Source organism: Salvelinus sp. IW2-2015, linkage group LG8 (genome assembly GCF_002910315.2).
Source record: "Salvelinus sp. IW2-2015 linkage group LG8, ASM291031v2, whole genome shotgun sequence".
NCBI classification, from domain to species: Eukaryota; Metazoa; Chordata; class Actinopteri; order Salmoniformes; family Salmonidae; genus Salvelinus; species Salvelinus sp. IW2-2015.
Window position 1 is genome coordinate 9,397,176 of NC_036848.1, and position 22,038 is coordinate 9,419,213.

Consider the following 22,038-nt stretch of genomic DNA (forward strand, 5'->3'; position numbering starts at 1 on the left):
TGATTGTGAAGAAAAGGCGGTCTATAGTTTTTTTCCCTCTTGTTGTACATGCAACATGCTGATAGAAATTCAAAGTCTATAGGCTACTTTGAAACAAGGTAAGACATGCCTCGTAATATGAATTACAACGTCCAGGTTTCAAACAAGTAACAGGAAAAATATCGCAATGCTAATGATAGGCCTAACCATCTTCTGGTAGATGTAAAGGCTTTCCCAAAACCCTTCTCTATTAAATGTTAACTAGCTACAAAGTAGCCTATGCCTACCAGGCAGCATGATTCTTTGCATCAGTCCAGTGACCATTTATTTTGCAGACTACAGCTCATTTGCTACAGGAACACAGCTAACCAAACAGTGCTAGGTGCCTGCACACTTGAATTAAAGGGCAACTACACACAAGTCAAGATTTTTTAGATTTTTCCCAGACCTCAAAAATCGTCTCCTGATGTGGTTGAAGGATTGTTATGGACAGAACATACAATTTAGTTGTTTTTCCTATTACAACATTTTTACATTTTAGAGTGGAAAGGCAGAAACCCTAGTTATTGGGCTGAACACAAAACCATGAATAAGGCAGGCATACAGTGGCAAGAAAAAGTATGTGAACCCTTTGGAATGACCTGGATTTCTGCATAATTTTGTCATAAAATTTGACCGGATCTTCATCTAAGTCACAACAATAGACAAACAGTCTGCTTCAACTAATAATACAAACAATTATACGTTTTCATGTCTTTATTGAACACACTGTAAACATTCACAGTGTAGGGTGGGAAAAGTATGTGTACCCTTGGATTTAATACTGGTTGACTCTCCTTGGCAGCAATAACCTCAACCAAATGTTTTCTGTCGATGCGGATCAGACCTGCACAACGGTTAGGAGGAATATTGGACCATTCAGCTTTACAAAACTGTTTCAGTTCAGCAATATTCTTAGGATGTCTGGTGTGAACCGCTCAACGTCATGCCACAGCATTTAAAAAAAAATCGGGTTGAGGTCAAGACTCTGACTGGGCCACTCCAGAAGGCATATTTTCTTTGGTTGTTGATTTACTTCTGTGTTTTGGGTTGTTGTCCTGTTGAAGCTCAGAAGTTGGGTGATGCAATTGAAGGACAGATAGCCTTACATTCTCCTGCAAAATGTCTTGATAAACTTGGGAATTCATTTTTCTGTCGATGATAGCAAGCTATCCAGGCCCTGAGGCAGCAAAGCAGCCCCAAACCATGATGCTCCCTCCACCATACTTTACAGTTGGGAGGAGATTTTGATGTTGGTGTGCTGTACCTTTTTTTGTCTATACATAGTGTTGCGTGTTCCTTACAAACAACTCAACTTTAGTTTAATCTGTCCACAGAATATTTTGTCTGAAGCACTGTGGAACATCCAGGTGCTCTTTTGCGAACTTCAGATGTGCAGCAATGATTTTTTTGTACAGCAGTGGCTTCTTCCGTGGTGTCCTCCCATGAACACCATTCTTGTTTAGTGTTTTACGTATCGTAGACTCATCAACAGAGATTTTAGCACGTTCCAGAGATTTCTGTAAGGCTTTAGCTGACACTCTAGGATTCTTCTTAACCTCATTGAGCATTCTGCGCTGTGCTCTTGCAGTCATCTTTGCAGGACGGCCASTCCTAGGSAGAGTAGCAACAGTGCTGAACTTTCTCCAGTCACAGACAATTTGTCTTACCGTGGACTGATGAAGATCAAGGCTTTTAGAGATACTTTTGTAGCCCTTTCCAGCTTTTTTGCAAGTCAACAATTCCTAATCTTAGGTCTTCTGCAATCTCTTTTGTTCAAGGCATGGTTCACATCCAACAATGCTTCATGTGAATAGCAAACTCAAAATGTGTGTGTTTTTTATAGGGCAGGGCAGCTCTAACCAACATCTCCAATCTCGTCTCCGTGATTGGACTCCAGGTYAGCTGACTCCTGACTCCAATTAGCTTTTGGAAAAGTCATTAGCCTAGGGGTTCACATACTTTTTCCAACTTATACTGTGAATGTTTAAATGATGTATTCAATATAGACAAGAAAAATACAATAATTAGTGTGTTATTAGTTTAAGCACACTGTGTTTGTCAATTGTTGTGACTAAGATGAGGATCAGATCAAATTGTATGACTAATTTATGCAGAAATCCAGGTGATTCCAAAGGGTTCATATAATTTTTCTTGGCACTGTATACACCACTGGAGGTTGATGGCACCTTAATTGAGGAGAACGGGCTCGTGGCAATGACTGGAACAGAATCAGTGGAATGGTATCAAATACATTAAACACATGGTTTCCATGGTTTTGATGCCAATCCATTTGCGCTGCTCTGGCCATTATTATGAGTCGTTATTCCCTCAGCAGCCTCCAATGCTATACACTGAACAAACATAAAAACACAACATACAACCATTTCAAAGATTTTACTGAGTTACAGTTCATATAAGGAAATCAATTAATTTACATACATTCATTAGGCCCCGATCTATGGATTTCATGACTGGAATACAGATACGCATCTGTTGGTCACAGATACAGTACCTTAAAAAAAAAGGCAAGGCCGTGGATCAGAAAACYAGTCAGTATCTGGTGTGACCACCATTTCCCTCGTGCATCGTGACACATCTCCTTCACATAGAGTTGATCAGGCTTTTGTTTGCGCCCTGTGGAGTGTTGTCCCACTCCTCTTCAATGGCTGTACGAAGTTGCCGGATATTGGCAGGAACTGGAACATGGTGTCCTGCACGTCGATCCAGAGCATCCCAAACAAGTACAATGACATGTTTGGTGAGGATGCAGGCCATTTTCATCTACCAAGAATTGTGTACAGATCCTTGCGACATGAGGCCGTGCATTATCATGCTGAAACATGAGGTGATAGCGGCGGGTGAACGGCACGACAATGGTCCTCAGGATCTCGTCACGGTATCTCTGTGCATTCAAATTGCCATTGATAAAATGAAATTGTGTTTGTTATCTGTTGCTTATTCCTGCCCATACCATAACCCCACCATCACCATGGGGCACTGTTTACAACGTTGACATCAACAAACTGCTCGCCCACACGCTGTCCGCCATCTGCCCGGTACAGTTGAAACCACACTTTTCTGCTCCAGGGCCATTGAAGGTGAGCATTTGCCCACTGAAGTCACTTACAATGCCGAACTGCAGTCAGGTCAAGACCCTGGTGAGGACGACGAGCAAGCAGATGAGCTTCCCTGAGACGGTTTCTGAGTTTGTGCAATAATTGTTMGGTTATGCAAACCCAGTKTCATCAGCTGTCCCGGTGGCTGGTCTCAGACGAGCCCACTGGTGAAGAAGCGGATGTGGAGGTCCTGGCTCGGTTAAATGTGGTCTGCGGTTGTGAGGCCGGTTGGATGTACCGCCAAATTCTTTAAAACGACATTGGAGGGGGGCTTATTGGAAAAAATGTACATTAAATTATATGGCAACAGCTCTGGTGGACATTCCTGCAGTCTGCATGCCAACTGCAATCMCCCCCAAAACTTGAGACATCTGTGGCATTGTGTTGTGTGACATAACTGCACATTTTAGTGGTCTTTTGACCCCAGCAGAAGGTGCACCTGTTTAATCAGCTTCTTGATATGTCATATTTATTAGGTGGGGATGGATTATCTTGGCAAAGGAGAAATGCTCACTAACAGGAATGTAAACAAAATTGTGCACAAAATGAGAGCAATAAGCTTTATGTGCATATGCAACATTTCTGGGATGTTATATTTCTTGTGTGGTTTTTAAACACATTTAACACTAGTTGTACCTGCCAAAACCAGCTCCTGGATCTAGACCAGTGGTCCCCGACCTAGGGGTCCTGAGTTCCTTGGTGGGGTTGCAGGGGTTTATTGATTCGAGGTGTTAAAAAAAAAACGAGGGTCATGTAATCAGATGTGAAAAAGGGGTTGTGAACTACTGAACTATACGCACTACTGTGCACAGGGTACTTTATTTTTTACATATACGTTCATTCTCCAGACGTTTTTATTAACAAATGCACACATACAGCGATATTCCAAAAGTTACAAATCCAGTCATACTGAAAACAGGGACAAGGGAAAAAAAACTCAWAGGGCTGTCAGACAAATCAAAAATGTAATCGAGTGAATTACAAGATTTGCTTTGATTAATCACGATTAATCACAAATTCTGAATTTGCTCAAATTAAGCTAAAATGTAAGATTTTTTATACAAAAACATTACAAGAATATTGACATCTTGATTTTGCCTAACGGTTAGCAGAATTAGGTAAATGGAAAAAGCACACTTTCTTTAACCTCAATGTCAACTAGTTTTTAGCTGAATARGTTATGTATTTGGGATGTTTTCAGTATTTGGAAAGCATTTAGACAATGCCATAAATCGCAATTAAAAAATCAACGTTAACTGGAGTTTACTGATTAAGTCTGACAGCCCATAGAATAACACACCAGCTTCATCAGTGAACCAGGTTGCTACTACAATGATACAACTCGCAATACATTAACACTAACTAGCATGACAGCAATGGACTATAAAGCCACGTGGGCGGACTGATACAGCCAGAGGTAAACAATCTCTCCCGGAGAGTCAATGTAGGGCCATGGCGATMGTCAATCATCATAGTTGTCATGGCGATGGTTGTGATGATTGTCACGATGACAGGCAGGGTCAGGTTGGGGTCCACGCTGGGAATAAAGGTCATTTCCTGGTGGCCTTGCGTAGGCAGGTGAAGAAAGGGTGTCTGAGAGCCTGGTCCAGGGACAGGCGTTTAGCTGGGTCGTACTCCAGCATCTTCTGGATCAGGTCAAAGAGCTGGTCGTGGTCCAAGCTCTGGACCATCATGTATTGCTGAGGGGACAGCGAGGGGATGGAAGAGGTGGAGGGGAGGAGATGGTCAGATTTATTGATATCAATGACCACAACAACACTGTGATTCAGACGTCTTTATATCACTAGTATCTATAGGGTCAGTTCCATTAAATTAACTGAGGATACAGAATAGGTTGGCCATATTGCTGGAGGCCCTCCTTACCTTGAGTGGTTTGCAGTGTTTCCTCACGTATCTCCCAGAGGAGCTGAGTGCATCCCAGTCCAGCTGGTACCGATGGACATACCGCCGCTTCTTGGTTTTCTGCAGGAGATGTACCGGTATGGGGCCCAGGACCCTCTCCATCATAGCCAGGTGTTCTTTACTGTCGTGTGTCTGGAGGAGAGAACACAAGAGCCACAGAGATGAGTCTAACGTTACACCCAGGACACACTGAGACAGAGTTTTTTCTGGATCAAAATAGGGCTTAGGTGGTGGGTGTGGTGGCAAATTTGAAAGCCCTCTTGGCCGCAATAACAAAATGTTGCTGTTCTAAAACTAATTTCCTGCAATTCCACACATTTGCCATGGTGCTGAGAGAACATTTGCGGTTTTAAAGCTAATTTCCAGTAAATCTACACATTTTGCCATGGCTTATGCYGTGTTCTTATGCTATCTGAGYGACTTAAACCATATAACAAAATCAATGCGGGCCCCATGCCATGACAAAAAGAGCCTGAAGGGATCATTTWAAAAWTTTWGATTCTCCCTGACTGTCTAGCTTTTATTTAAGTGATTAATAGTTCTCAAATATGATCTTATTTAAAAAATATATAGGTCCATAATCTTTTCTACATACATTATATCTGGTTTTAGTCGTTTCAAGTTTACACTGAAAATGTCTTTCCATACAAATGATTATTATTATTATTTATTTTTTTACTGTATGGACTTAGGCGACCCTTGACAACACTTAGATGGCCCGGCCAAACTTTTCTATGCAGAAAACCCCCTGTGATCTACCTACGCACAGAAAGAAGCATGAACAGCTTGAGATGAATGCATGATTCAGAAGGCATTATTAGTATGATGATATTGTGGATAGCCGACAGTCCCCCACCTGAAAGAGAGTTGATCCCAGGTAGTACTCTATGAGGATACAGCCCAGACTCCACACGTCACAGGCATGGTCCCAGCCCAGATCTACACAGAGAGAAGCATTACAACCCAGACTCCACAGAGAGAAGCATTACAACCCAGACTCCCAGATCTACACAGAGAGAAGCATTACAACCCAAACTCCCAGATCTACACAGAGAGAAGCATTACAACCAAACTCCACAGATCTACACAGAGAGAAGCATTACAACAGACTCCCAGATCTACACAGAGAGAAGCATTACAACCCAGACTCCCAGATCTACACAGAGAGAAGCATTACAACCCAGACTCCCCCAGAGAGAAGCATTACAACCCAGACTCCCCAGATCTCACAGAGAGAAGCATTACAACCCAGACTCCACAGAGAGAAGCATTAAAAACAACCTCCACAGATCTACACAGAGAGAAGCATTACACCCAGTCCACAGATCTACACAGAGAGAAGCATTACACCCAGACTCCACAGATCTACACAGAGAGAGAATCGTTACAACCAGACTCCACAGTCTACACAGAGAGAGAGCATTACAACCCAGGCCCACCAGATTCTACACAGAGAGAAGCATTACAACCCAGGCTCCACAGATCTACACAGAGAGAAGCATTACAACCCAGACTCCACAGATCTACACAGAGAGAGAATCGTTACAACCCAGACTCCACAGATCTACACAGAGAGAGAAGCATTACAACCCAAACTCCACAGATCTACACAGAGAGAGAAGCATTACAACCCAAACTCCACAGATCTACACAGAGAGAGAAGCGTGACATCAGCAACAGAGAAACAGGGATGCAGCCCAAATGGTCCCCTATGCCACCTGGATGCAGTCTAGGTCTGCGTAACGTCGCTGTCTGATGAAAACCCCGGAACTCTGTTATTCCTCATTTTCAGTTTTCTACATTTAATGAAATCAGTAACTCCCCTTCATGTACTTTAAACATTTTAGGACTCTAAGATCAAGAAAATTTATTACAAATAGCTTCTGAAGTTTTATAATTGTATGTTTGTTAACGGGAAAATATWGTCATTTTTTAATTTCCTGAAAAGTTTGTTTTGAAGATCAAGTTTTCATCAGAYAACAACGATAAGCAGCATTATCACATAACATCAGCAATATCATGAATTAGCATTRAGGAAGTATGCGTCTTACCCAGAATGACCTCTGGAGCGCGGTAGTGGCGTGTGGACACTACGGAGGTGTGGTGGTTGTGTTCATATGTGGCGTTGCCAAAATCAACCACCTTCACGTCCGGGTTCTTCAACGTCCTCTCGTCGCGCTTCTGTAGGGCAGATATAAGTCATGACAAATATTCATTTGATTGAGTCAGACAGTACACAAATTCAAATAGGGCTGACACAACCAAATCAGTGAACTTCACAGTTCATTCACGGTGTTTTGTCAGCACAGATCAATGTGGGAGAGTGGGCAGGTAACAGACTCGTACCATTTTGGCGTTGTACTCGATGTCGTACTCTGAGTCCACAAACAGAATGTTCTCGGGCTTCAGGTCAGTGTGTGTCAGCTTGTTCTTATGCAGGACTGAAACAAACAGCAACCATGGAGAACACAGTCAACACAGGCAGGAGTAGACAACCCTTCGTTCTATTACACCATTTGTACAATGGAATASACTCTGAAGTCACCACTATAACCCAACAGCTTTTCATTTACAGTGTTTGCCTCCCAAACGGTGACGTACCCCCCCCAAATTAAATACTTAGTAGTGCACTATATTGAGAATAGGGTTCCATTTGGGAAACACACAATAACCTTTAAGTTGAGACATGCAGCATTGCTCTTATCCAGTGTGGGTGGTGCTTACTACCACAGAGATCCAATTAAAAGACTATTCCAGTATGTTCTAAAGTGTCATTCTATGGTAACTACTCACATCGTACGGCTCGGATGATCTGGTAGGCCATGATCCTGATGTGTTCTACCGGGAACGGCTGGAAGTTGTTCTCCTTCAGGTAGTCATAGGTACTGAGCCCCAGCAGCTCAAACGATATACACACGTGACCGTGGTGGTCGAACCAGTCCAGCATCCTCACACATCCACTGAGACGGCGGAGGAGAGGTGGAGGGAGGGGAGTGAGGCAAGAGACAGAAAGAGAGAGAGAGGGGAGAGAGGAGGGATTTACATTTCAGTAATTAGCAGAATCTTMTTCAGAGCCAATCAGTTAGTGGATTAGGTAGCTAGGCAAGACAATCAATGGTGTTTCACATTGATGACACACTGATCATTAAAGTGGGATATTTAAGTTATATTCCATAATTGAAGTGTACGCCTGGCAGATAACCAACTACTGCATRTGAGACTGCACATCATCCTCGTAATGGAAAGTCTACATGATTTCTGCTTATGTATGGGGCTTGTTCTAATAACATGTCGTGACTTACTATCTCCGGTCACAGTCCAGAGAGTTCATCTGCTCCAGCACCTCCACCTCAGCCATGGCTGCCTCGCGGTACCGGTCAATGTTTTTAATGATCTTCAGTGCCACGCGAGAACCAATTCTGGAATCACAGACGAGACACACATATCCAACTGTGAGTGAGATTGAGGCTTTCAGATTAGAACGATAGAGAGAAACAGAGATTCAGTTTGAGAGCACACTGTGGGTATACAGAAGATAGCCCTATYTGGTAAAAGACCAAGTCCAWATTATGGCAAGAACAGCTCAAATAAGCAGAGCGAAACGACAGTCCATCATTACTTTAAGACATGAAGGTCAGTCAATACGGAAAATGTCAAGAACTTTGAARATTTCTTCAAGTGCAGTCGCAAAAACCATCAAGTGCTATGATGAAACTGGCTCTCATGAGGACCGCCACAGGAAAGGAAGACCCAGAATTACTTCTGCTGCAGAGGATAAGTTCATTAGATTTACCAGCCTCAGAAATTGCAGCCCAAATAATGCTTCACAGAGTTCAAGTAACAGATACATCTCAACATCAACTGTTCAGAGGAGACTGGGTGAATCAGGCCTTCATGGTCGAATTGCTGCAAAGAAACCACTACTAAAGGACACCAATAATAAGAAGAGACTTGCTTGGGCCAAGAAACACRAGCAATGGATATTGGACAGATTTCCATTGGTCTTTTGGTCTGATGAGTCCAAATTTGAGATTTTTGGTTCCAACCGCCGTGTCTTTATGAGACGCAGTGTAGGTGAATGGATGATCTCCGCAAGTGTGGTTCCCACCGTGAAGCATGGAGGAGGAGGTGTGATGGCGCTTTGCTGGTGACTTATTTAGAATTCAACGCACACTTAATCAGCATGGCTACCACAGCGTTCTGCAGCGATACGCCATCCCATCTGGTTTATGCTTAGTGGGACTATCATTTGTTTTTCAAAAGGACAATGACCCAACACACCTTTATGCTGTGTAAGGGCTATTTGACCATGAAGGCGAGTGATGTAGTGCTGCATCAGATGACSTGGCCTCCACAATCATCCAACCTCAACCCAATTGAGATGGCTTGGAATGAGTTGGACCGCAAGTGAAGGAAAAGCAGCCAACAAGTGCTCAGCATATATGGGAACTCCTTCAAGACTGTTGGAAAAGCATTCCAGGTGAAGCTGGTTAAGAGAATGTCAAGAGTGTGCAAAGCTGTCATCAAGGGAAAAGGGTTGCTACTTTGAAGAATCTAAAATCTAAAATATATTTTGATTTGCTTAACACTTTTTTGGTTACTACATGATTGCATGTGTGTTATTTCAGTTTTGATGTCTTCACTATTATTCTATAATGTAGAAAATAGTAAAAATAAAGAAAAACCCTTCAATGAGATGTCCAAACTTTTGACTGGTACTGTATCTATCAACGAATTGGCGAGGGCTCTAGAACAGTCTGCAGCATCCGGTCTCACCCTACTAGAATCTGAAGTCAAAYGTTTGCTGATGATCTGGTGCTTCTGTCCAAAACCAAGGASGGCCTACAGCAGCACCTAGATCTTCTGCAGATTCTGTCAGACCTGAGCCCTGACAGGAAATCTCAGKAAGACAAAAATAACGGTGTTCCAAAAAAAATTCCAGTTGCCAGGACCACAAATACAAATTCAACCATTGCYCTAGAGCACACAATAACCTATACATACCTCGGCCTAAACATCAGCACCACAGGTAACTTCCACAAAGCTGTGAACGATCTGAGAGACAAGGCAAGAAGAGCCTTCTATGCCATCAAAAGGAGCATAAAAATCGACATACCAATTAGGATCTGGCAAAAAATGATTGAATCAGTCATASAACCCATTGCCCTTTATGGTTGTGAGGTCTGGGGTCCACTCACCAACCAAGAAATTCACAAAATGGGATAAACACCAAATTGAAACAGAATTCAGCAAAAATATCCCCAGCATACAATGTAAAACAMCAAATAWTGCWTGCAGAGCAGAATTACGCCGATAGCCRTTAATGATCAAAATCCWGAAAAGAGACGTTCAACTCTACAACCACCTAAAAGGAAGCGATTCCCAAGCATTTCAAAACAAAGCTGTCATCTACAGAAAGATGAACCTGGAGAAGAGTCCCCTAARCAAGCTGGTCCTCTCATGACTTGGTTGGGTCTAATTGTGTTGCTGTCCTGGGGCTCTGTGGGGTCYGTTTGTGAACAGAGCCCCAGGACAGCAACACAATTAGACCCAACCAAATCAGGAGAAAACAAAAAGATAATTACTTGACGCATTGGAAAGCATTAACAAAAAAACATAGCAAACTAGAATGCTATTTGGCCCTAAACAGAGTACACAGTGGCAGAACACCTGACCACTGTGACTGACCCAAACTTAAGGAAAGCCTTGACTATGTAGACTCAGTGAGCATGGCCTTGCTATTGAGAAAGGCCGCCGTAGGCAGACCTGGCTCTCAAGAGAAGACAGGCTATGTGCACACTGCCTACAAAATTAGGTGGAAACGTATCTGCTCTTTCTAACCTCCTGCCAAATGTATGACCAAACTAGAGACACACATTTCCCTCAGATTACACAGACCCACAAAGAATTCAAAAACAACCAATTTTGATAAACTCCCATATCTATTGGGTGAAATAGCACTTTGTGCAATGACAGCAGCAAGATTTGTGACCTGTTGCCACAAGAAAAGGGCAACCAGTGAAGAACAAACACCATTGTAAATACAACCCATATTTATGTTAATTTATTTTCCCTTTTGTAGTTTAACTATTTGCACAATATGACATTTGAAATGTATATTACTTTGGAACTTTTGTTTGTGTAATGTTTACTGTTATTTTTTTTATTGTTCATTTTACTTTTGTTTATCTATTTCACGTGCTTTGGCAATGTAACATATGTTTCCCCATGCCAATAAAGCCGTTAAATTGAATTGAAAGGGGAGAGGGGTAGCATTGTCACCGTGACATCCAGACGTTTCCAGTGAACGACTTACTTAGAGTGATCGATGCATTCCACAACTTTCCCAAAGGCTCCTTCTCCTAGAGTTGACACAATCTCATCTACAGGGAATAAAGAGCATTAGTTAGAACCAGAGGAGTGATGACTGGCATCCACTACCATCACACCTGATCTGCCACAAAATATCTGCCTAGCTGCTTTGTTTGATATGGATTTAGCATTATACTGTCTGTAACTAGAACAGGACAGGGCTCCAAGCCAACAAAACATAATACACACATCACACTAATAATGATGTTATGTAGCGATGTGTAATAACGAATCCACATTTAACAATACATTGATAAACCCTACCCGCTCAAATACAAGTGTCTACAATAGAATAGTATTTTGCAACAGTACACCATATGGAAAAGCAACAACATAACAGATAGCTAGTTGACAGAGAGAGWAAAGGGATATATTCTATACATCTGGCTCTTAGCATGTCTCCCCTGTGATAGATCAGGTGACCCTCGTCATCATCCTCAACACTCCGGGATCTTTTCCTGCTCCTGCGATGATGGCTCCTCTGTTGTCCCATCACCACCATCATCAACCATCAACCACCATCACCGACCCAGAGAGAACACCATCATCAGGCCAGGCCACCACAACGGGACGTGCCATTCATTCATTCAGCGGGCAGAGGGGGGGATCGGACGTGGGGGAGAGATTTCGGATGGATCGGCCCATTCAGAGTGGGTGGGTAGCGAACCAGGCAGCGCCAGCGGACCACAGCGGGAGCAGCACATTCAAATTCAGCCCCACCAGAGAAAGGCATAGGGGGCGTCACCACATAGTGGGTGTTACAGAAGAGAAACATGGCAACAACAAGGTTCATGTGAGAGACTTTCTCAAAGTAAGCGGTACAAAACATTATCAACCATCAGTCTAGTAAAATAGGCTAATATGCATATTTGTGTCTTTCAAGTTACAGTTTTGGTTATCTTCTGACTGTTAATGATACATATAAAGTTTCCCTTGACTCTTCTTATTGAAGCCTTGTAAAGGTGTTTGCGCTTAGTCTGCTACAGTTATGCCTAGATGGTATTCAGTGAATTTTGGTACTAACATTGGATCCATAATTCTAACCCATCTGTTTTTCACTGTGGTACATATTGAGAAAGATAGACAAAGAAAAGCTAACACCACTAATAACCATATAGGGAGTTGGTTGGAAAGGAGAGAAGAGCGTGTAAGATGTTCTCATACCGAGTAAGAGGAGCGTTGATGAGAAGGGCTGCGTCTCCGCCCTCGGCGGCTACTACGGCCACTCTTGCCACTCCGCCCGGATGACTTGCTGTAGTGGTGCCACTCCTTGTCCTTCTCCCTCTCGCGATCTCTGTCCCTGGTGGCAGCGGCCCTGTTGTCCTCGTCGTAGCCCATCTCCAGGCTGGCTTCTCTGGCCCTCCTGTCCTTAGACTCTATCCTCTGCTGGTTCAGGCTGTGGGTCTCCAGGTAGTGCCTGAAAGGGAGGAACAACAAGACAGCTAAGTGACTGACTCCTTCTCCTGCCTACTTACCCACTGCTTGGTTCTAATGGCCGGGACCTACGTCTTCCCCGACACCCAATCCCAAGGGGCTTAATATATAACATTTTTAATTAGTAACAAGCTTATTTACAACTACAGAGTGCAACATCATGAAAGCCTAACATAGTGGAGCATAGTGTAGATTCCTAGTTTTGGGGGTAAACTGACGCAACAAACTGGACAGGCAATATGTCTCAAGAGCTGTTAGAACATATCAAGTAGCAACCTTTCACATGAATCTATCATATAAATATGAGCAGCCAGCTTGAATGTATGTGTGCTCAAGCACAACCCCCCCCCCCCCAAATCGAGCAGAATCCCCTTCTACCTCTCTCACACCCACACACAAATCGAAAGCACAGGTGTCCGCTACGACAGTTGTTTTGGCTCAGTGAGGAATCCGTGAAGCCCTTTCAGCAGAGGAATGTGATCTGAGTCTCTGGACCTCCAGAGCCCCACAGAGTCAGAGAGAGCCATGATGGCACCCTGGTGGTGTCAGGTCTCTTCCAGGAAAAGGTCTGYGTTGCCGGGGGACTTATTATTAGAGCTTCCCTACCCGTTCTGCCCTGGAAACTTCCACCATAAACCTCCATCTCTCACAAAGCACAAGCTCAATCAGAGACGGACACAGAAACCGGACACGATTTTACCTTCCAGCAATAAAATGTACAGTGATATATTGTCAAATGACAGTGACTTCCAATAATAAATAGTTCAAACTTCGAAAATGAATTGTGACCACGTCTGTCAAGGGCAGGGAAAAAGGCAGATTCTCCTGAAATAAACTTTGGCCTAAAGTATGCTGWGAGCTTGGATTTCACTCGTTATTTATAAGATGATGGCTTGTCCTCACCACATGAATATATTGCTTTGAAAACATTTGGCATGTGTATAGCTGCTGGATCCTACCAACCTAACTGAAGAGACAGACTTGACCACTGGGGTTGCTTGTGGATGGGTGGGGCCTCTAACAGTTCTGTTGCGGGGGAAATTGGGTCATATTTACCCTTCATGTGTTTTGAGGGGTTGTTGACGTCTTCGAGATTTATTCTCCCTTACACTGCTATTCGAATCATCTCGCTTCTGGCGCTTTCGGCTCTCCACCCAGCTGAATTCACTGAGCCAAACGCCAGGGGAACGAATTCGCTTTGCCTGTCGCATCTGCCACACAAGTGATKAATGTTCACATTAATAGCTAAAACGAGCTAACGTCACATGGCTAGCTGCAGTGCCAACAAACTATAAAAAAAATATTAAAATCTACATATAGATAGCTAGTTAATCTTCTAGATGTCATGAAGTAAATTCAACCATACACCAGTAAATAGCGTACAATCTTTTCTAGCATTCGCTAGCTAGYTAATCATGGTCAATTTATCCTCTACAGACACCGACTGGTGTATTTGTTCTAACATGCTAGCTACGTTAATTTACCTAACGTTAACTTGCTAGCTAAATTAAAAACAATCMAAGTGAAACCTATCTAGCTGCTTGACTAACTTCTTCAGATAACGTCAGCAACATGCATCTGATAAATGTTAGCGTCAATGCCAACAATTTTCATTAAGTAATAACTAGCTATCTGTACATTGGCTAGCCAGCTTACTAACGTTAGCTTCCTGGTTCGTCGACGAAACGTGAAGGCTAGCAAGATAATGTTGAACAGATTATATGTTTACATTGTAGTATTACACATCAAATCATCTGTYCTCACTTTATCTATCGACTGATGTACCCCAAACAACTAACAGGTTTAAAAAAAAATAATAACTAAACAAAAAAAACGATGTTTTATCTATACTTTTGTGTACGAACAAAGCTGCCTCCCAAAATGGCGAACTCTGCTGCTGCTCGAAGTTCTTGTCATAGATAGAACAATGAGACAGATATTTCACAGGATGTATAAATGTGAAGCATCCGGTTGGCGTTTCCTAGCGCTACCAAATAAATTAGTAAGAGGAAGCCCAGTGGTCGGCAGTGGGAGAAGATGGATTATGGCCGACATTCTGCGAATTTTCTCATCAATGAAACCGTTGATCTCGATTGATGTTTTCGGTTTCCAAAACATTTGTCATCAATAAATACCTTGTTTMATGTAAACTGTTCTCTGTTAGTTTGTTTAAGTGGGGGGGAAGCAGTATAAAAAACGAATCATTATGCAAAGATCATTTCCAGCTTGATTATTCAATTGTTGAGCTGGAATCTCATGTGTTAGTTGTCAAAGATACTGATAACTATTACAATTATTACGGAGATACAAATATGAAACTATGTGCAGCAATACTGTGCAGAGCAAGGGAGGAAAATTATTTTTCCAGTTTCCAAGGTATGTAATAAATAATGAGAAGATGCATTTGGAGTAATTATTGCATGGTGAGGCACACGTCGTTGGCTGTGTAATGAGTAGTGTGCTGTATCCATGACTACCCATCGAATCAATCACCAAAGAAATGATCACTGATAGATTAAACCAACTAGCTACCAATAGTGAAACAAAACTATAGCTTAGTTTAACATAGCTAGCATGAGGCAGCATGGCTAGCTAACGTTTGTTTACCAATGTGTCCAGCTATATTACATATGAGGCTATCCCAGGGTATGCTGTACAATCAATAGAAGCCATCATTTGTCACACTGRGTCATTGCAAAGTAATTTATCGAGCTGTAGAACACCATTAAGTASCTCCTTAAATGATGGTAGATGTCTGTAAAACATTGTATAGGCAACTACTTATGTTCTATTGCCCTATGATCAGATTAGGTTAGAATACCATAAAATATAGTCTACTATAATTATTTGCATCTTCAGAAAATAGACAAAATTCAAAAGGTTGTACTTTTATTAAATGCCTGTTAACATGGTGARAAATATAGAACATATGGAACCCATGAAAGTAGAGCATTTGATCACAACCTGGAAGAACACATTGTGCATACAACCCCTCAATAGGAAAATGGTCCAAAAAGAAAGACATACACTATGTGTAGCATTAGAGCATTGTTTCACAAGATCAATCAGGTTTAATGACAGCAACTGAAAAAGTGTTTCATAGGATAGGTTAAGGTGTGGGTCTTTATTATGTTTCAAAGGACAGGATAAAGTGTGGGGTCTTTTGTTCTGTGTCATAGGACAGGATAAGGTGTGGGTCTTTATCTGTGTCATCAGGACAGGATAAAGTGTGGGGTCTTTTTGTTCTAATGTATAGGACAGGATAAAGTGTGTGGTCTTTATTATGTGTCAATAGGACAGGATAAAGTGTGGGTCTTTATTCTGTGTCATAGGACAGGAATAAGTGTGGGTCTTTGTTCTGTGTTCATAGGACAGGATAAAGTGTGGGTCTTTGTTCTGTGTCATAGGACAGGATAAGTGTGGGTCTTTGTTCTGTGTCATAGGACAGGATAAAGTGTGGGTCTTTGTTCTGTGTCATAGGACAGGATAGTGTGGGGTATTTGTTCTGTGTCATAGGACAGGATAAAGTGTGGGTCTTTGTTTGTGTCATATACAGGATAAAAGTGGTGGGGTCCTTTGTTCTTGTCATAGGACAGGATAAGTGTGGGTCTTTGTTCTGTGTCATAGGACAGGATAAAGTGTGGGTCTTTGTTCTGTTTCATAGGACAGGAACAAGTGTGGTCTTTGTTCTAATGTTTCAGGGACAGGATAAGTGTGGGTCTTTGTTTCTGTGTCATAGGACAGGATAGTTTTGGGTCTTTTTGTTCTGTGTCATAGGACAGGATAAAGTGTGGGTCTTTGTTCTATGTTCATAGGACAGGATAAGTTGGGTCTTTGTTTGTGTCATAGGACAGGATAAAGTGTGGGTCTTTGTTCTGTTTCAATAGGACAGGATAAAAGTGTGGTCTTTGTTCTGTGTCATAGGACAGGAAATAAAGTGTGGGTTTGTTCTGTGTCATAGGAAAGGATATAAAGTGTGGGTCTTTGTTCTGTGTCATAGGACAGGAATAAGTGTGGGTCTTTGTTCGTGTCATAGGACAGGAATAAAGTGTGGGTCATTTGTTCTGTGTCATAGACAGGATAAGGTGTGGGTCTTGTTCTGTGTCATAGACAGGATAAAGTGTGGGTCTTTGTTCTAATGTTTCTAGGACAGGATAAAGTGTTGGGTCTTTTTATTATGTGTCATAGGAAGGATAAAGTGTGAGGTCTTTATTCTGTGTCATAGGACAGGATAGAGAGTGTGGGTCCTTTGTTCTGTGTTCATAGGACAGGAATAAAGTGTGGGTCTTTGTTCTGTGTCATAGGACAGGATAAAGTGTGGGTCTTTGTTTCTGTGTTCATAGGACAGGATAAAGTGTGGGTCTTTGTTCTGTGTCATAGGAACAGGATAAAGTGTGGGTATTTTGTTCTGTGTCATAGGACAGGATAAAGTGTGGGTTTTGTTTAGTGTCATAGTACAGGTAAAGTGTGGGTCTTTGTTCTGTTCATAGGACAGGATAAAGTGTGGGTCTTTTGTTCTGTGTCATAGGACAGGATAAAGTGTGCGGTCTTTGTTCTGTTTTCATAGGACAGGATAAATGTGGGTCTTTGTTCTATGTTTCATAGGAAGGATAAAGTGTGGGTCTTTGTTCTGTGTCATAGGACAGGATAAAGTTTGGGTCTTTGTTCTGTGTCCATAGGAACAGGATAAAGTGTGGGTCTTTGTTCTAATGTTTTCATAGGACAGGATAAAGTATGGGTCTTTGTTCTGTGTCCATAGACAGGATAAAGGTGTGGGTCTTTGTTCTAATGTGTTTATAGGACAGGATAAAGTGTGGGTCTTTTTATATGTCATAGGACAGGATAAGAGTGTGGGTTTTATTTGTTGTCATAGGACAGGATAAAGTGTGGGGTCTTTATTCTGTGTCATAGGGACAGGATAAAGTGTGGGTCTTTGTTCTGTTCATAGGACAGGATAAAGGGTGGGGTCTTTGTTCTGTTTCATAGGCACAGGATAAAGGTGTGGGTCTTTGTTCTGTGTCATAGACAGGATAAAGTGTGGGTCTTTGTTCTGTTTTCATAGGACAGGATAAAGTGTGGGTCTTTGTTCTGTGTCATAGGACAGGATTAAGTGTGGGTTTTTGTTCTGTGTCATAGACAGGATAAGTGTGGGTCTTTGTTCTGTTGTCATAGGACAGGATAAAGTGTGGTCTTTGTTCTTGTTTATAGGACAGGATAAAGGTTGGTCTTTATTATGTGTCATAGACAGGATAAAGTGTGGTCTTTTTCTGTGTCATAGGACAGGGATAAAGTGTGGGTCTTTGTTCTGTGTCATAGACAGGATAAAGGTTGGGTCTTTGTTCTGTGTCATAGGACAGGATAAAGTGTGGGTCTTTGTTCTGTGTCAAATAGGACAGGATAAAGTGTGGGTCCTTTGTTCTGTGTCATAGACAGGATAAAAGTGTTGGGTATTTGTTCTGTGTCATAGGACAGATAAGTGTGGGTCTTGTTCTGTGTCATAGGGACAGGATAAAGTGTGGGTCTTTGTCTGTGTCATAGGACAGGATAAAGTGTGGGTCTTTGTTTCTGTGTCAAGGACAGGATAAAGTGTGGGTCTTTGTGTCTGTTCATAGGACAGGATAAAGTGTGGGTCTTTGTTCTAATGTTTCATAGGACAGGACATACAGTGGTGGGTCTTTGTTCTGTGTCATAGGGACAGGATAAGAAGTGTGGGGTCTTTTGTCTGTGTCCATAGGACAGGATAAAGTGTGGGGTTCTTTGTTCTAAATGTTCATAGGACAGGATAAAGTATGGGTCTTTGTTCTGTGTCCATAGGACAGGATAAAGTGTGGGTCTTGTTGCTAATGTTTTTATAGGAACAGGATAAAGTGTGGGGTCTTTATTATATGTCATAGGACAGGATAAAGTGTGGGTCTTTATTCTGTTGCATAGGACAGATAAAGTGTGGGTCTTTATTCTGTGTTCATAGGACAGGATAAAGTGTGGGTCTTTGTTTTCTGTGTCATAGGACAGGATAAAGGTGGGTCTTTGTTCTGTTTCATGGACAGGATAAAGTGTGGGGTCTTTGTTCTGTTTCATAGGACAGGATAAAGTGTGGGTCTTGTTCTGTTTCATAGGACAGGATAAAGTGTGGGTCTTTGTTCTAAGTTTCATAGACAGGATAAAGTGTGGGTCTTTGTTCTGTGTCATAGGACAGGATAGAAGTGTGGGGTCTTTGTTCTGTGTCACTAGGACGGATAAAGTGTGGGTCTTTGTTCTAATGTTTCATAGGACAGGATAAAGTATGGGTCTTTGTTCTGTGTCATAGGACAGGATAAAGTGTGGGTTTTGTTCTAATGTTTTATAGGACCGGATAAAGTGTGGGTCTTGTATTATAGTGTCATAGGACAGGATAAAGTGTGGGTCTTTATTCTGTGTCATAGGACAGGATAATAGTGTGGGGTCCTTTATTCTGTGTCATAGGACAGGATAGGTGTGGGTCTTTGTTCTGTGTCATAGGACAGGATAAAGGTGGGTTCTTTGTTCTGTTTTCATAGGACAGGATAAAGTGTGGGGTCTTTGTTCTGGTTTCATAGGACAGGATAAAGTGTGGGTCTTTGTTCTGTGTCATAGGACAGGATAAGTGTGGGTCTTTGTTTCTGTGTTCATAGGACAGGATAAAGTGTGGGTATTTGTTCTGTGTCATAGGGACAGGATAAAGTGTGGGTCTTTGTTCTGTTTCATAGGACAGGATAAAGTGTGGGTCTTTGTTCTAATGTTTCATAGGACAGGATAAAGTGTGGGTCTTTGTTCTGTGTCATAGGGACAGGATAAAAGTGTGGGTATTTTGTTCTGTTTCATAGGACAGGATAAGTGTGGGTCTTTGTTCTGTTTTCATAGGACAGGATAAAGTGTGGGTCTTGTTCTAATGTTCATAGGACGGATAAAGTGTGGGTCATTTGTTTCTGTGTCATAGGACAGGATAAAAGTGTGGGTCTTTGTTCTTGTGTCATAGGACAGGATAAAGTGTGGGTCTTTGTTCTAATGTTTCATAGGAACAGGATAAAGTATGGGTCTTTGTTCTGTGTCATAGGACAGGATAAAGTGTGGGTCTTTGTTTATGTTTTATAGGACAGGATAAAGTGGTGGGTCTTTATTATATGTCATAGACAGGATAAAGTGTGGGTCTTTATTCTGTGTCATAGGGACAGGATAAAGTGGTTGGTCTTTATTCTGTGTCATAAGGACAGGATAAGAGTGTGGGTCTTTTTTGTCTGTGTCCATAGGTACGGATAAAGGGTGGGTCTTTTGTTCTGTTTCATAGGACAGGATAAAGTGTGGGTCTTTTGTTTCTGTGTCATAGGACAGGATAAAGTGTGGTTCGTTTGTTCTGTTTCAGGACAGGATAAAGTGTGGGTATTTGTTCCTGTGTCATAGGACAGGATTACAAGTGTGGGTCTTTGTTCTGTGTCATTAGGACAGGCGGAATAAGTGTGGGGTCTTTGTTCTGCTTGCATAGGACGCAGGATAAAAGTGTGGCGTCTATTGTTCTGTGTGCATAGACAGGATAAAGTGTGGGCTTGTTGTCTGTTTCATAGGAACAGGTAAAGTGATGGGGTCTTGTTCTAATGTTTCATTAGGGACAGGATAAAGTGTGGCAGTCTTGGTTCTGTGTTCATAGGACAGGAAAATAGTTGTGGGTCTTTGTTCTGTGTCATAGGACAGGATAAAGTGTGGGTTTTTTTCTATGTTTATAGGACAGGACTAAATGTATGGGGTCTTTGTTTCTGTGTCATAGGACAGTGAAAAGTGTGGGTCTTTGTTCTAATGTTTATAGGACAGGATAAAGTGTGGGTCTTTATTATTGTCATAGGACAGGATAAAGTTGGTGGGTCTTTATTCTGTTCAATAGGAAGGAATAAAGTGTGGTTCTTTATTCTGTTGTCATAGGACAGGATAAAGTGTGGTCTTTAGTTCTGTGTCATAGGACAGGATAAAGGGTGGGTCTTTGTTCTGTTTCATAGGACAGGATAAGTGTGGGTCTTTGTTTCTGTTTCATAGGACAGGATTAAAGTGGTGGGTCTTTGTTCTGTGTCATAGGCAGGATAAAGTTGGGATATTTGTTCTGTGTCATAGGACAGGATAAAGTGTGGGTCTTTGTTCTGTGTCATAGACAGGATAAAGTGTGGTTTGTTCGTTCATAGGACAGGATAAAGTGTGGTCTTTTGTTCTGTGTCATAGGACAGGATAAAGTGTGGGTCTTTGTTTGTGTCATAGGACAGGATAAAGTGTGGTCTTTGTTCTGTGTCATAGGACAGGATAAAGTGTGGGTCTTTGTTCGTTCATAGACAGGATAAAGTGTGGGTCTTTGGTTCTAATGTTTCATAGAACAGGATAAAGTGTGGGTCTTTGTTCTGTGTCATAGGACAGGATAAAGTGTGGTCTTTGTTCTGTGTCATAGGACAGGATAAAGTGTGGTCTTTGTTCTAATGTTTCATAGGACAGGATAAAGTATGGGTCTTTTTCTGTGTCATAGGACAGGATTAAAGTGTGTCTTGTTCTAATTGTTTCATAGGACAGATAAAGTGGTGGGTCTTTATTATGTGTCATAGGACAGGATAAAGTGTGGGTCTTTATTCTGTGTCATAGGACAGGATAAAGTGTGGGTCTTTATTCTGTGTCATAGGACAGGATAAAGTGTGGGTCTTTGTTGTGTTTCATAGGTCAGGATAAAGTGTGGGTCTTTGTTCTGTGTCATAGGACAGGAATAAAGTTGGGTCTTTGTCTGTGTCATAGGACAGGATAAATTGGGTCTTTGTTCTGTTCATAGGACAGGATAAAGTGTGGGTCTTGTTGTGTTTCATAGGACAGGATAAAAAGTGTGGGTCTTTGTTCTGTGTCATAGACAGGATAAAGTGTGGGTCTTTGTTCTGGTCATAGGACAGGATAAGTGTGGGTCTTTATTCGTATAATATGTTCTTCATATGGGGGTGTTGATAATCAGGCAATGTTGTTATGGAGGAATGAGTCCGTTTTGATTGAAGAGAAGGGAGTGGTGACGTAGACCCCAGAAGTCTGTATACTACAGGGTGGAGTCCATGTACACTACTAAACTATAGCAGGACACGATCAGTAAGGTCCTCATTTTGGGTACTGGTCACAGGAAGTGCAAGAAAATTCTGCCTTTCTGCAG

The 22,038-nt window shown here is 41.9% G+C and overlaps 1 protein-coding gene across 5 annotated transcripts; it reads right to left on the reverse strand.

Annotated features, from left to right (window-relative positions):
- Positions 1 to 3,937: 3,937 nt before the first annotated feature.
- Positions 3,938 to 14,798, reverse strand: LOC111967373 (dual specificity protein kinase CLK4). 5 transcript variants are annotated; one of them, XM_023992333.2, is made up of 12 exons: positions 14,718 to 14,798; positions 13,923 to 14,077; positions 12,597 to 12,849; positions 11,814 to 11,913; positions 11,377 to 11,443; positions 8,363 to 8,479; positions 7,854 to 8,020; positions 7,407 to 7,501; positions 7,112 to 7,241; positions 5,917 to 5,999; positions 5,022 to 5,192; positions 3,938 to 4,837 (listed from the first exon to the last, which is right to left on the reverse strand). In XM_023992333.2, the coding sequence occupies exons 1-12, from the start codon at positions 14,781 to 14,783 to the stop codon at positions 4,688 to 4,690; spliced, it is 1,554 nt and encodes a 517-aa protein (XP_023848101.1). In that variant the 5' UTR covers positions 14,784 to 14,798; the 3' UTR covers positions 3,938 to 4,687. The 5 variants fall into 5 exon arrangements, with proteins under 5 accessions (XP_023848101.1, XP_023848102.1, XP_023848105.1 ...); XM_023992334.2 differs by having other exon boundaries at positions 14,527 to 14,787; XM_023992337.2 differs by having other exon boundaries at positions 14,596 to 14,786.
- Between the last annotated feature and the right edge of the window lie 7,240 nt (positions 14,799 to 22,038).

Excerpts from the sequence above, each read along its gene's own strand:
- LOC111967373 (XM_023992333.2), bottom strand. The coding sequence starts at position 14,783 with ATGACAAGAACTTCGAGCAGCAGCAGAGTTCGCCATTTTGGGAGGCAG. Across the intron at positions 14,078-14,717 it reads AGCTTTGTTCGTACACAAAA|ATGCGACAGGCAAAGCGAAT; the intron begins GTATAGATAAAA and ends CTTGTGTGGCAG. Across the intron at positions 7,242-7,406 it reads TCGAGTACAACGCCAAAATG|AAGCGCGACGAGAGGACGTT; the intron begins GTACGAGTCTGT and ends TCTGCCCTACAG.